This window comes from Pyxicephalus adspersus, chromosome 2, assembly GCF_032062135.1.
Source record: "Pyxicephalus adspersus chromosome 2, UCB_Pads_2.0, whole genome shotgun sequence".
Taxonomy (NCBI): Eukaryota; Metazoa; Chordata; class Amphibia; order Anura; family Pyxicephalidae; genus Pyxicephalus; species Pyxicephalus adspersus.
The window spans coordinates 67,229,889-67,242,885 of NC_092859.1; the positions used below are offsets into that span (position 1 = coordinate 67,229,889).

The 12,997-nt window shown below is 35.3% G+C and overlaps 1 protein-coding gene across 3 annotated transcripts in view; it reads left to right on the forward strand.

Annotated features, from left to right (window-relative positions):
* Positions 1 to 12,997, forward strand: part of TCERG1 (transcription elongation regulator 1) — a 40,646-nt gene that overhangs the window by 19,571 nt on the left and 8,078 nt on the right. For all 3 annotated transcript variants that reach the window (XM_072400922.1, XM_072400924.1, XM_072400923.1), the window contains 7 exons: positions 93 to 159; positions 523 to 649; positions 2,020 to 2,109; positions 3,711 to 3,829; positions 5,999 to 6,149; positions 7,265 to 7,429; positions 8,030 to 8,212. In XM_072400922.1, coding sequence (XP_072257023.1) covers positions 93 to 159; positions 523 to 649; positions 2,020 to 2,109; positions 3,711 to 3,829; positions 5,999 to 6,149; positions 7,265 to 7,429; positions 8,030 to 8,212 — 902 coding nt within the window. The remainder of the gene's footprint in view (positions 1 to 92; positions 160 to 522; positions 650 to 2,019; positions 2,110 to 3,710; positions 3,830 to 5,998; positions 6,150 to 7,264; positions 7,430 to 8,029; positions 8,213 to 12,997) is intronic.

Genomic DNA, 12,997 nt, shown 5'->3' on the forward strand with positions numbered 1-12,997 from the left:
TGAGTTGTCTTTTTTTAAGCACAAGTTCACGTTCATTTCATAAAAATCACAGGTCCTGATTGATACTTATGTTTCCTCTTATCACTTTAAAGTCAAAGAAGATCTTGAATCTGCAGAAGATCCAAATGATGATGAGCCCATAAAAGCTAAAAAGCGGAAGTAAGTTTTATTGCCTGAACTTTTTCACAAAGTTTGCTGTATACTTTTTTGCACATATACCGGTTTATCTCTATGTTAACTTTTACATATTACATATTTCTTTTGATAGTACTTGATTTGATACTTGAGTTTGATAAAAAAAAAAAAATGCCAAAAGTGCATAGAGCGTTTAACCTAATATGATTAGCAAACAATTGGATGAATCATTATCTTGTTAAGGAGATAATTAATATCTTTCTTAAACTTCTGTGCTTACACATGGGGCATATAAATATTCCTGTCCTATGTCAGGATGAAAATTACATAAATTCAATCTTCCCAACTGACAGCCATGTTAATATATATTTTGTTTTGTTTTTAAAGGAAAGAGGAGACAGAATCTGAAAAAGAAACTGCAATGGAGGCTGAAATTAAAGCGGCTCGTGAGCGAGCAATTGTTCCCCTGGATGCTCGAATGAAGCAGTTTAGAGATATGCTGCTTGAAAGAGGGGTTAGTAAATTATATTATGAGCCGTACATAATAATTCTAACTGAATTATGAATACACATATGGCCACTTGAGGGAGAACATTTGAAGGAAGAATAGGAAAAAACATCATAATGAGGGGGGAGGGATTGCCTGTTTACATTTACAGTAAACACTCACAGCAACTACAATATGTTCCTTTAACGTGGACAAGAGTCTGTATGATGTTTCATTGTAGATAAATTCAATGTTATTTTGTGTGAATTGTGGATTTTTTTTCGCTCATTTTTCTGTCCTTTAGCCTGTGACATTGTAACTTTGTTACAACTTTAAAAGTAAAATGTGTTAGTAGATGGCTAATCTGTGTAAGTTTAACATTTACACATGTATGTTTGTTATACCTGTACAAATATCTTGGTCAGAAAGTAATAAATAACTATTGAACATTTACGTAAACGTATATACAAACGTACATATATTACATTTAAAACATACAGTTATCACTAAATGCTATGTTTTTAAAGCATATTTAAAACAAAAACAAGAATTTGATTTATAACCAGTTCTTAGGTGTGGTGGGTGGTTGCATTAATTCTCTTTTTTTCAGGCTAAAACATTAGACACTAATGCATATTATATTATACAAACTTGATTGGACAAAAATGTTTCATGTTTTTTTAGCAAATATATCCTAGGGATCTAATATATAAATATGTTTAGGTTTTTTGTTAATTTTTTTTTTTTTTTAGTTTTCCTCCAATTAAAGTTTGTAAGGGGTTGGTTAGAAGAGATGTTGCAAGAGGTTCACCTTCTGTTGTAGTCAGGTTGTTTCTCTAAAACATCTACTCTACATTTAAAAATGTTAATGGTGGCTGTGCACAGACATTTAGGTACTATAAAGGGATTAATTGGCTTTGGTCCTGGAAGAAGGTTTTGGCAGGTGTTTGTAGTGTAAATGTTCCTTTTAGCTTCCAGCCGGGCAGGACCTGGTTTGAATAGTTTCACAGTGTTGGCTTTTAGGTAATGAAAGGGTTATGTTTCTCCAGCCCTTGCCAGGCATATTATTTCAACTTCAAGGATTGCTTTTGAAGTGCCTTCTAAATGTCGCTCAGTAGTGGCTATTTTAATGAGTTATTAGCTGTGTGTTGTGTAATTATCGAGACCTGTTCAAAGCCAATTAGTGTTGAAAATTTGCCACTTTAGCCTCCCACTGGTCATCATCCATTAGTGATGAAAATCTGAACACTACTTTCTCCTATGCCTTTTTTTTTTTTTTTTTTTTTTTTTTTACAGATGCCACACAAGCTATCTACTAGAAGGCATTTAATGTTCTATTTCTGTACAAAATATGTTTAATTTGCTGCCTATATTACTTTTTCTTTATTTTCCTAAAGGTGTCAGCGTTTTCAACCTGGGAAAAAGAGCTTCACAAGATTGTGTTTGATCCTCGTTATTTACTTCTGAACCCTAAAGAGAGAAAACAGGTAAATTACGTAGCTGCTAGAAGAACCCTTTGGGTTTTTTTTTTTTTTTTTTTTTTTTTTTTAGAGTTTAGAAAAAACAAACAAAAAATCAATCTAAAAGTGCACCTGTGCTCAATTTTTGAACACGTTTACAGCTTTTATCTATTGTTATGTAAAGTGGAACTACATGAACAAAAATGCATACAGGCAGTATGGCTTTTCTGCAATAAAACAAACTTTCGTACCTATTATCAAATTTATATTGAGCAGCTCACTGTAAAATAGTGGGTGCAAGGAATGACAGAACTCTCTCGTTATGTCATTCTGACCTGGCCAATCAAGATTATCAAAGACTCGAACACAGAAGACCAAGGTGAAGACAGTGGTTTTACTGCTTTTCTTTGCAATTACTTCAGCATGCATATTCTAGACACAGGTTCACCCCAATTAAAAAAACAAAAACAAAATTAATATGAAAAAAATATTGCTTATATTTGGAAAAAAAACAGAAAACACTCTGGGTGCACCAGATATTTTTACATATTTTGTTTTAATTCATAAAAAGAATGTGGAAAAAAAAAAATCAGATGTAACAAACTTTACACAATTTTTGAACCTGTAGCTAGAGAGAAAAAACTATTAACAGCTCCAGTCCTTAAGAGCTACAAACATATCAATATCAAATAAATAGTCATTTTCTGACACTTTGTAAACCACACCTTGATTAATTTTTCTGCTGTCCTTTTGAGAAATACTAAAAATGCGTGCGGCCCCTGGCCCTTGAGGAGTGGAGTTGCAAAATGAAAGCACAAGCAGTGTCCTTTGCCAGGGCTGTGCAAGTTAATTTATTGTAATCTTTCACATTAAAACAAAAAACTGGCTTCAGTTCACAAAGAGCCTACTTACGTCTATATAATCTTTTGTACCTGTGCCCACCAACCTTTTAAACTAGTATAGGTCTTTAAATCCTGCTTTGTCTAAAACATTCCCTATCTACAAATATTCCTCTTTGTTCATCCCAGAAGTGTTGCAGTGCTTTACTTTAAAGTAACAAATGGGTCGGAGCTTTAAAGCGGAGAAAACTAAACACGTATATATAATAATAAATAATATAAACAAATAATATAAACAATTAAAAAAAGCAAAACTTATCTCTATATGTAGTTATTTGCCCATGGGGAAAGCGCAGATATGTGCTTATACATGAACTTTACATTTGTACCAGCATTTACAAAGTATGACATGTTTATCTGTTGCCTGGGAGCTCTACAGACTCCCCCAGAAATAAGACATTAGTAAATGATTTAATCATGTAAATGGCTACCTACTAGCAGAAAAGGGCTGATCAGTTCATGGCTTTAATGCTTTTCAGTAGTAGTCATGGTGATAGACTGCTGAGAAGCTATGTGTAACTTCTTTTTTAAAATGATGAATCTCCCATGGGTAAAGAAATGAGTCGAGTGAGTTTCACTAAACAATTTGCAGCCTTGTTTTTACAGCACCCTGCAAGCATATTTTTTTTTTTTTTTAGAATTTTGTGGTAATTGCGCATACCTTACCACTGATTTTCTGTGTCCTGCTGTTAAATTATTTCACAATAATGCAATTTCAACTCTCCCCAGGTGTTTGATCAGTATGTGAAAACTAGGGCGGAGGAGGAGCGGAGAGAGAAGAAAAACAAGATTATGCAGTCAAAGGAAGACTTCAAGAAAATGATGGAGGAAGGCAAGGTTAATACAAGGTATACACCTATGTGATTAGTGTAAGCATTTCCACAAAATAGTTGTGGGATATACAATCCTGCAGGTTATGTACACATTTTGTTAAATGTGAAAGAACAATAAAGGTAAAGTATAAGCAACAACAAAATATGTAGTGTTGGCTTTACAAATACCAGGCACCAGCTTGACAAATTGTTAAGCAATATATTTTTTCTTTTCTGTTTTACACCTTAGTTACGGAAATTGGATAATTAAAAAGCCCCTGATTTATTATTGGTGCGCCGTCAGGGGACTATAGGGGTCAAGGGTCCTAAGTGGGGAAAATTGTAAAAAGCTTGTTGTTTTTCTGTAAACTTAAGTTGATTTTTTTGTTTGAAAAGGTTCTTTTAAAGACATTGGGGGTAAATTTGAGTTTCATTTCAGTCACTGTTACTTTTGTATAGTGAAAACTTCAGGATATAACAAGAAAAATAAATGTAACATAGGGTATCCTAGTCTACTATCGGCTATATGCCAGATTAAATCCCAGTGCCAGTTTTCGTTACACTACCCTCTCTTGAAGAACATGAATATGGTGATAAACTAGGTGACAACAATGATGAACAGTTTGAAATTGAAGAGGACTCTGTAAGGAATTTGATCAGCATGAGTTGAGTAATTTGGCACGTGATTTTGGACTATCGAAGAAGGCTTCAGAACTCCTAGCATCAAGACTGAAAAAGAGAAAAACTTACTAGAAAAGGAACAAAGGTATCGTACTTTCAAACCAGAGAAATTGCATTTCTGCAGTACTTTAGAACTGACGGTGGCTTTGTGTATTGCCATAACATTCCTGGTTTAATGGAGGAATTGGGAATTCCAATCTATAAACCAGTTGAATGGCAACTATTTTTCGATAGCTTAAAGTGTGTCCTTCACAAAGACAATATGTTTGGGTCAATCCCAATTGGCCATTCAGTTTCTCTTTGTGAGGAATATGCAGACATAAAGAGTCATTGAGTTGTTGCAATATCACCAACACAATTGGGTCACCTGAATTGACCTTGAAATGGTATGCTTCCTTTTTGGTCAGCAAGGCGGATACACCAAGTATCCCTGTTCCATGTGGGACAGCAGAGCTTGTGAGAGGCATTGGTTGGAAAGGGGGGGAATTGGCCTCCAAGATCTGCCCTAAAACCAGGTCATCCAAACATTCTACATGAGCCACTTGTTGATAGAATAATATATTCCTGCCTCTGCAATTGAAACTGGGTCTGATGAAGCAGTTCGTTAAAGCTTTGCCAACTGAAGGAGACTGTTTCAAGTACCTCATTTTGGATTTTCCTAGCCTGTCATTTGAAAAAAATAAAGGCTGGTGTGTTTGATGGTACACAGATTCGGCAGCTCATCAAAGATGAACATTTCATCAAGACAGAAGTCAAAGATAATGCTTGGTTATCATTCAAAGCCATTGTCAAGGACTTTCTTGGAAACACACGAGCAAATAATTACACAGAAATTGTCCAGAAACTCTCAGGGAGCTACAAAATGCTTGGTTGGAATATGAGCATTAAGGTACATTTTCTGCATAGCCATCCTAACTTCCCAGTAAACCTTGGTGATGAGCAAGGTGAACGATTCCACCAAGATTTTGAAGATCATGGAATGATGGTATCAGGGTAAATGTGATGTGTACATAGAAAGGCTAACTATTGTTGGAGCATCCGGTGGGATTGTCCTAACGCTGAACACTCCAAGAAAAGCTATAAGCGTACATTTTTACCCTAACCACTTACCAGATTAATTTTTAAATGTTTTACTGTAAAAAAAAAAATGTCATAGAGTAACAATAAATCCTTTGTATTAACAAAAGAAATTTAAATAAACAGTACATTCAAGGTATTATTTCATTATTTTTGTAAAATTTTGTATTTTGTCAAATTTTGTATGTTTTTTGACAAAAATGGAGGAGGGTACCTTGTATTGTAAAAACTGGATGTGATGAAAAAACAAGTGTAGGATCTATCTCAACAAAAAATGCGGTCCCCAGTGTTATTTATTCTTTCTTTTGTTACTCTTATGTCTGTGATAATGACATAAATGCCGTGTTTTTTTTTTTTTTTTTTTAATCCTACCAATGATTAGCAAATCTTTAAATATTTGTTTAGTGTATTACTGCTAAAATCACTGATGCAAACTTCTTTTTCCAGAATGACCTTTAGTGAATTTGCAGGCAAACATGCCAAAGATCTTCGTTTCAAAGCCATTGAAAAAATGAAAGATCGAGAAACTTTATTTAATGAATTTATGGTAGCAGCAAGGAAGAAAGAGAAGGAAGACTCTAAAAACAAAGGGGAGAAGGTAAGCTAGTAAATCTGTCAGACTTTAAACTGCCAAAACTAAATTTGCTTTTAGGTTTGTTAGCACTATCATTTTCTTTTGGCTTCCCGTGTAGTCCTGTTTTTTTCTCTTGCACAAATATTTTATTTGCTGTTTGTTCCTCCTACTTTGTTCATGTTAAAATCTTAATCAAATGATAAACATATTTTAAAGTTTTGTGTAGCACATGTATGTGCAATTTTCTAATATTAGATTTACTTTTGTACCAGTATTCTACTTCTTTTTGGTACTTTTAAATGGTAATGACATGGACAGTATGGATTTGAAAGGGTTGTAGGAAAAAAACTTTTTATTTGTAGCAATTCCACATTTTAAGATTGTGCACTGGAGATGGAACCCTGTAATAATACCGTCTTCTTTCGCAGAGACAGATGGACCAATTATTATCTTCCTAAATTATGCATTAGGCAAATTAGGGAGAAGGTTTACCTACTGGTTTCACGGGATCTGCAATGAACAGGAATACATGCTTCACACAAAAAAGCTCCCAGTTCTCTATCTCCAAAGCAGTAACTGTAGCTTTTAGTCTTGATTTTTGGTGTTTCTATAAACATGTGTTTTAGGTATAAATGACTGCTTCTCTTAGCTAAAGGTCATACATGAAAAATTAATAGACTGGAATGTCACATAAATTAGAAGGCAACAGTTGGAAGCAACGATTACAAATAGTAAATCCAGGAATTAGACCAGCACCAGCAATTCTTTAGATAGAAGATACTGTTCTTCCTATGTTTGTTAGTTAAAGGACAATCAGTTTGTACATATTTCATTAAGCTTTAGCCTTGATTGCCTATAGGTGCTCATACCTAATCTATTGTTTTTTATTCTTGTAAATAATTCTTTGCTGGCTTATACAAAAAAGTGAAAAAACTTTTTAACTCTTTCTTTATTGATTATTCCCTTCCCATTACTGCTCTGTTTGCTGTGTACTAAAATTTGATGATATATTGGTAAGGTTAGAGGATGTGGGTTTAAGACACAGATAAAAATTAATATTCTTTTTTCTCTCAAGAGAACAAATATATAATGTTTTTAATTGCAAGATGCTAAAATGCATAGTTTTGTGTCTACTTCAGGTGAAAAATGATTTCTTCGAACTGTTAGGAAGTCACCATTTAGATGCACAGTCTCGATGGAGCAAAATAAAAGATAAAATTGAGGGGGATCCCAGATACAAGGCTGTAGAGAGCTCCTCGGCCCGTGAGGAACTTTTCAAGCAGTACATTGAGAAGTTGGTAAAAGTATGTATTGCTACTTTGTTCTCACTGTGAAATTCTCTTTATAGATATCTTTATAATTTAAAGGATCCCTCGTATTTACTTTAAACCACAACTGCAGACAATATGTAAAAAATAAACAACTTTAAATTTATATTGTGTATTAAATGACTTTATGCTCTCTGTAATCACTTGCACATTACAAAGGAACATTTTAGTGTTAGTATCTTTTTAAATTGGGAACATTCTTTCACTTGGTGGATGGTAAAAGGTATTTGCAGATGTCGGAGTAAAAAACTCTCACTTCAGTCTCCCACAATGCATTTTCAGTACCTTACCAGTCAGTCACCAGACACATGCAATGTAATAAAGACATAGGATGGCCCTTAAAATCATATCTGTGACTGTGTAGTCATATATTTGGTATAGTTTTTTTATCAAAATTTTTGTCAGGGCAAGTGGGTTCCTTCTATATATTTGCTAATTATGCAAAGTCTGCAGATGGTGGAAGGAATCGTAAAAAAAATTTCAACATTATCTTTTATTATTGTCTAAGACCACTTTTAAAGTATGTTCTTTGTTATGTGATTGTAATGAGAATTATTCTAATTTTTCCCTCTTAAGAATTTGGATACTGAAAAAGAAAAGGAACTGGAAAGGCAGGCTCGTATTGAGGCCAGTTTACGGGAACGAGAACGGGAGGTGCAGAAGGCCAGATCTGAACAGACCAAGGAGATTGATAGAGAACGAGAGCAGCACAAGCGAGAGGAAGCCATCCAGAATTTCAAAGCCCTTCTTTCTGATATGGTAATGATTACAATTATGTGTATTTTTTTTCTGCTTGAATAGATGCTGTTTGGTAGTTTATGCGTTGATTGATGCTCTATCTAAATTACAAAATTTGAATTTCAGGCATGTTCAGCAAAATTTTTAAAGCACATTTTAATATATATGTATTATGCCAGATCTTGGTTTAACTATTGAGAGTGTCTTCATATGAAAGGTGGTACTAGATTAAAAGTAAATCTGTTGTAAAACGGATATCACCACAAAGGGACTGATTTTTTAAAGCTCCCCAAGGCTGTAGAGGATACACTTTTTTCAGTGAACCTGGGTGATCCAGCAAACCTGAAATGGATTTTTTAAAAGTAATTTTTTCACACTTAAAGCTTCATTAACACAATAATAAATACCAGTACAATATGGTTCACATGAAGAAGAAAAAGAAAAACAGTCATACATATATCCATGTGAGCGCTTTACAACAAATTCTTTGTAAAAAAAAAAAAAAAAAAACATAGAAAGTTTGCCTCGTTTTCAATGTTTAGGACCCATAACCCTGAGTATAAACAAATAGAAAAAAGAGACAGCATACAATGTAAACAAACCAGTAGAGGTAAAACCTTTTAGTTTCCCTGAAAAACACAGGTTAGTGAAATTATCTTGCAAACTGAGCTTGGTATGTGGCTGTACATTTAAAAACAATTCATGCATACCACGTCACAGAAGACATCTTGTGTAAGCGCAGAAGACATACTTACAGTCTTAATGGTAATAAAGAGCCAGTAATAAGTTGGGTGAACTTCGCGACTTCTTACCAAAAACCTTGTATCCCAGCGCATTCCCAACAAATATGTGTCATCGTACCTACTGCAGCCTTACAGCGCCAGCATAGATTAGATTTCTGAGTTGCAACTCAGTGTATCTTCTCTGGTGTCCAAAACCAATGGCTAAGTATCTTATACGCAGTCTCCTGTAGTCTAGTACTGATGGAGCACTTGTTGCACCCAATCCGTGTACTTACCATGACAATTCCAATCTAGGATTCTAGCCAACCCTATTGCTTGATAAAATTGAAGTAAATTGGGGAAGCCCATACCCCCCTGCAATTTGGCCTTGGTAATAATAGAATAGTGTATCCTCTGGGGCCGACCAAGCTACAGAAAACTGTTAAGTAGAGGTTGCAATTTGTGGTAAAAAGAAACCGGGACTTTGATTGGGACTGTCCTAAAAATGTACAGAAGACGAGGGAGCACATTCATCTGTACAATAGCTGCCCTGCCAAACTAAGAAAAAGGTTTCCCTCTCCACACTTGTAAATTAATAATTTAATAATAATTAAGGTGCAAAATTAAGGTACATAATTTCTGTCAAAAATATCAGTTATTTTCCTGGGAATCTGGATTCCAAGATATTGCAAACTTTGTGGCTTCCAGGTAAAAGGAAAAGAGTGTTGAACTGACTGGATTATTTCATGTGGCAATGACACATTCAGCACTGCAGATTTACTATAATTCACTTTAAAATTAGATATTTTCTGAAATCTATCTAGTTCCTGAAGTAAACCTGGTACTGATGTCTGAGGATGCGTAATAAAAAAGATCAAGTAATCAGCATAGGCTGACATTTTGTACTCTTTCCCTCCTACCATGAATCATGTAATATCCTTGTTCGTAATAACCATTCTAATAAAGGGTTCCAAAATAAACAATAATGGTGACAATGATGGATGCTATTCCCAGTTGATATTGCCTTAGAAAATATGCCATTTATTCTAATCTTAGCCTTAGGTGCATGATACAAAGAGTGAAACCATGACATGACTCCTCAGAAACCAATACATTTTAGAAACTCTGACATGTAGTCCCAGGCCACCCTATCAAAAGCCTTTTCAGCATCGGTGGGCAGGAACATTCCATGTACCTCCTTAGTTTGCACCCAAAACAAGAGGTCTATAACCTTAGTGGTATTGTCTCGTGCTTCCCTCCCAGGGAGGAACAAACTTGGTCCAGGCCTATCAAGACACAGATTTAGACACAGATACAAGTATACGATTTCTCAACATTTTGGCCAGCAGTTTAACATCAACATTTGATGTCTCATATTGTGAGAAGCCACCTGACACTCCCGCAATGCTCTTGCTGGATATTTACCACTTTTATTTCTTTCCTCATAAAACAGTTTTGATTTGAAAAACAGAACTCTCCTGGCCTTTTCATCTATCACAGCATTAAGATCTAGTCTGGCTTGGTGTAGTTTACATTCTGTCTGCTGTAGTAACGATTTTTGTGTAATTTTTGCACCTTCCAACTCAGCTATTCTGTTTAATATGGCAGACAACCGTTTGTCCTCTTTCTTTTTTTTCTGAGCCCATCCTGATTAGTCCCCTAATGGAACATTTATGTGCCTCCCAGGTAGTCAATGGATGTGTGTCCAGCAAGGCATTGACCTGAAAAAAGGGGATAAAAAATCCCTCTGCCTTTTGTTTTAAGAAAGGATCAGTGAGTATCGTAGTATTCGCCAGCACCAATTCTTGATGTCTGCTGTGTAGACCAGACATTGTGAGGGTTACGGATGCCTGATCAGAGTAAGTCCTAGTGCCTATATAACCCAAATCAATTTTGCATAAGTCTGACTGTGAAAGGAAGAAATGTTCTATCCTGGAATATTTCTGGTTCACCGACGAAAAGAATGTGTAGTCTTGTTCTTTTGGGCATAAAGATCTCCAAACATCCACCAATTCTAAGGATTGAAGCAATTGTTTCATTTTCTTAAGTACATTGTATGGGACTGGGGATTTACCATTAGAAGTATCCACTCCTGGGTTAAGTGGGATATTAAAATCCCCTCCCATAATCACAATGCCCTTGGCAAACTCATGTAAGGCTGTCACAACCATTTTTTAGAAATGCCAGCTGGCCACATTTAGGAAAATATACACTAACAAACGTAAGGTCTTTACCTTCTATATGTCCTAAAAGGAAAATCTGCCTGCCCTCTGGATCAATCTGCTTTTCAGTTACATAGAAACCAGAGTTTTTGCTCAACAGAATTAAAACCCCCTTTTTTTAGATGCTGAATCTGTGGCATGAAATGCTTGCGTAAAGTATGGATTAGTCATCTTGGGTACTTTGCTCTTTTTAAAATGTTTCTCCTGCAGAAAAACCAGAGGAAACAGTATAAATGTATGAGGCCCTGCACAAATAAATAATATCATGTATTAACTAGCCAAAGCAGTCAGTAGATTTAAAAAACAGATGTAATCTCAGTTTTCTCATCTCCTCTAGACGGGGGACTGATTACAGCAATTTAAAAATTAGACAAGCATTCAGAAAATTTTTAAAGACATTTTAAACAGGGCGTATGTCCATCTCGGACAACTTTTCTATGTTTTAGCAAAAAAGCACTAGGAAAAAGAATAAAAACAAAAAAAAAAAAATACTGATGTAAGGACCATCCTGTTCGCTACAACCTGACTTGAGGTCTGCCTGATGAGGATCCAGAATCAACCCTTCGCGTCTCCCCTTGTGCAGGTTCCAAAGATCTTTCTGCCTGCTCAAAGAAACTGTCCCCAGGAGATGATACAGAAGCCTTTTTAGCAGTGTGGGCCCCTCGCATCTGGAATTCTTGATACCATTCAGGGGCTGTCATTTACGGAACTTGAGGTTTAGTGCAGGGCTAGAATATAGAATAAGAATATCTTAGTTAGTGCATATTTTGTATTTATATTTTATTGAAAGGGCCACCCCATTCACAATGGCAAAAAGTCTGTCAACAAACACAATAAAAATCTGCTGTTTATGAGCACTTTACATTATCAAGTGATGGGAAACATTACGTGTTCCAATGTATTCTTGAAGATGATGGTGAAAAACAATGTGATGCAAAAATTAGCAGATTCAGTGGGTCTAACAGAAATGCACCTACAAGAGCATCAAATTTGAAAAGACAGCATTTTCATCAAGTGTTGAAAGTTGTGATATCAATGAAAAAATTTCATCTACTTCCGGGGTAAAAAAATGTTCAGAAATCTACTGGAGACCAAACACAACTAAGAAGATTCTTTATATCTGACAAAGGTACCTTAACAATGACACCGGAAAAATTCAAAAACCACATTATTGAAATGGTAGTAAAGAATAGTGTACCACTACCCTTCTTTTTACAGCCAGCCTTTTTAGGCCTAAATGCAGAATTGGCTAAAAAAAAAAACTTGTTTTTTTTTTGTCTGGAAAGAGAACGAATAGGGAAACTTATAATTGAAGAGGCCAAATGTAAAAAAGGAAGAACTACGAAAAGGTCTGAAGGGACGTTTTGTCTTCATAAATATGGATGGATGCACACGCCACAGAGTCGATCATTTTGCTATTAATGTTAAATTTGTTGATGGAAATAATAAAACAATAACGCGAACCTTGGGAGTAAAGGACACCCAGGCACATCCCACCACTGACTATCTTCAGAAGTTAGTGTAGGATGTTCTAGAAGATTTTGAAATTAAAAAAAGAACAGATTCTATGTATTGTGACAGATAATGCTTCTAATATGTTGAGCACAATTGAGAAAATTATTAAAATAGATGAAGAAAGTGAGACGGATAATAAAGGAAGACAGTTCTGGAAGTATTGGAGAAAATGAAAGTGAAGAGAATACCGTGTTTCCCCGATGATAAGGCATCCCCATCAAATAAGCCACCCCCCGATTTTTGCTTAAACAATTAAAATAAAGCACCCCCCGCAAATAAGACATCCTCCGATACCTGATACTGTGTGCCTCTGTGTGACTCCTCGATGCTGGCTGCAGTGCAGAGTG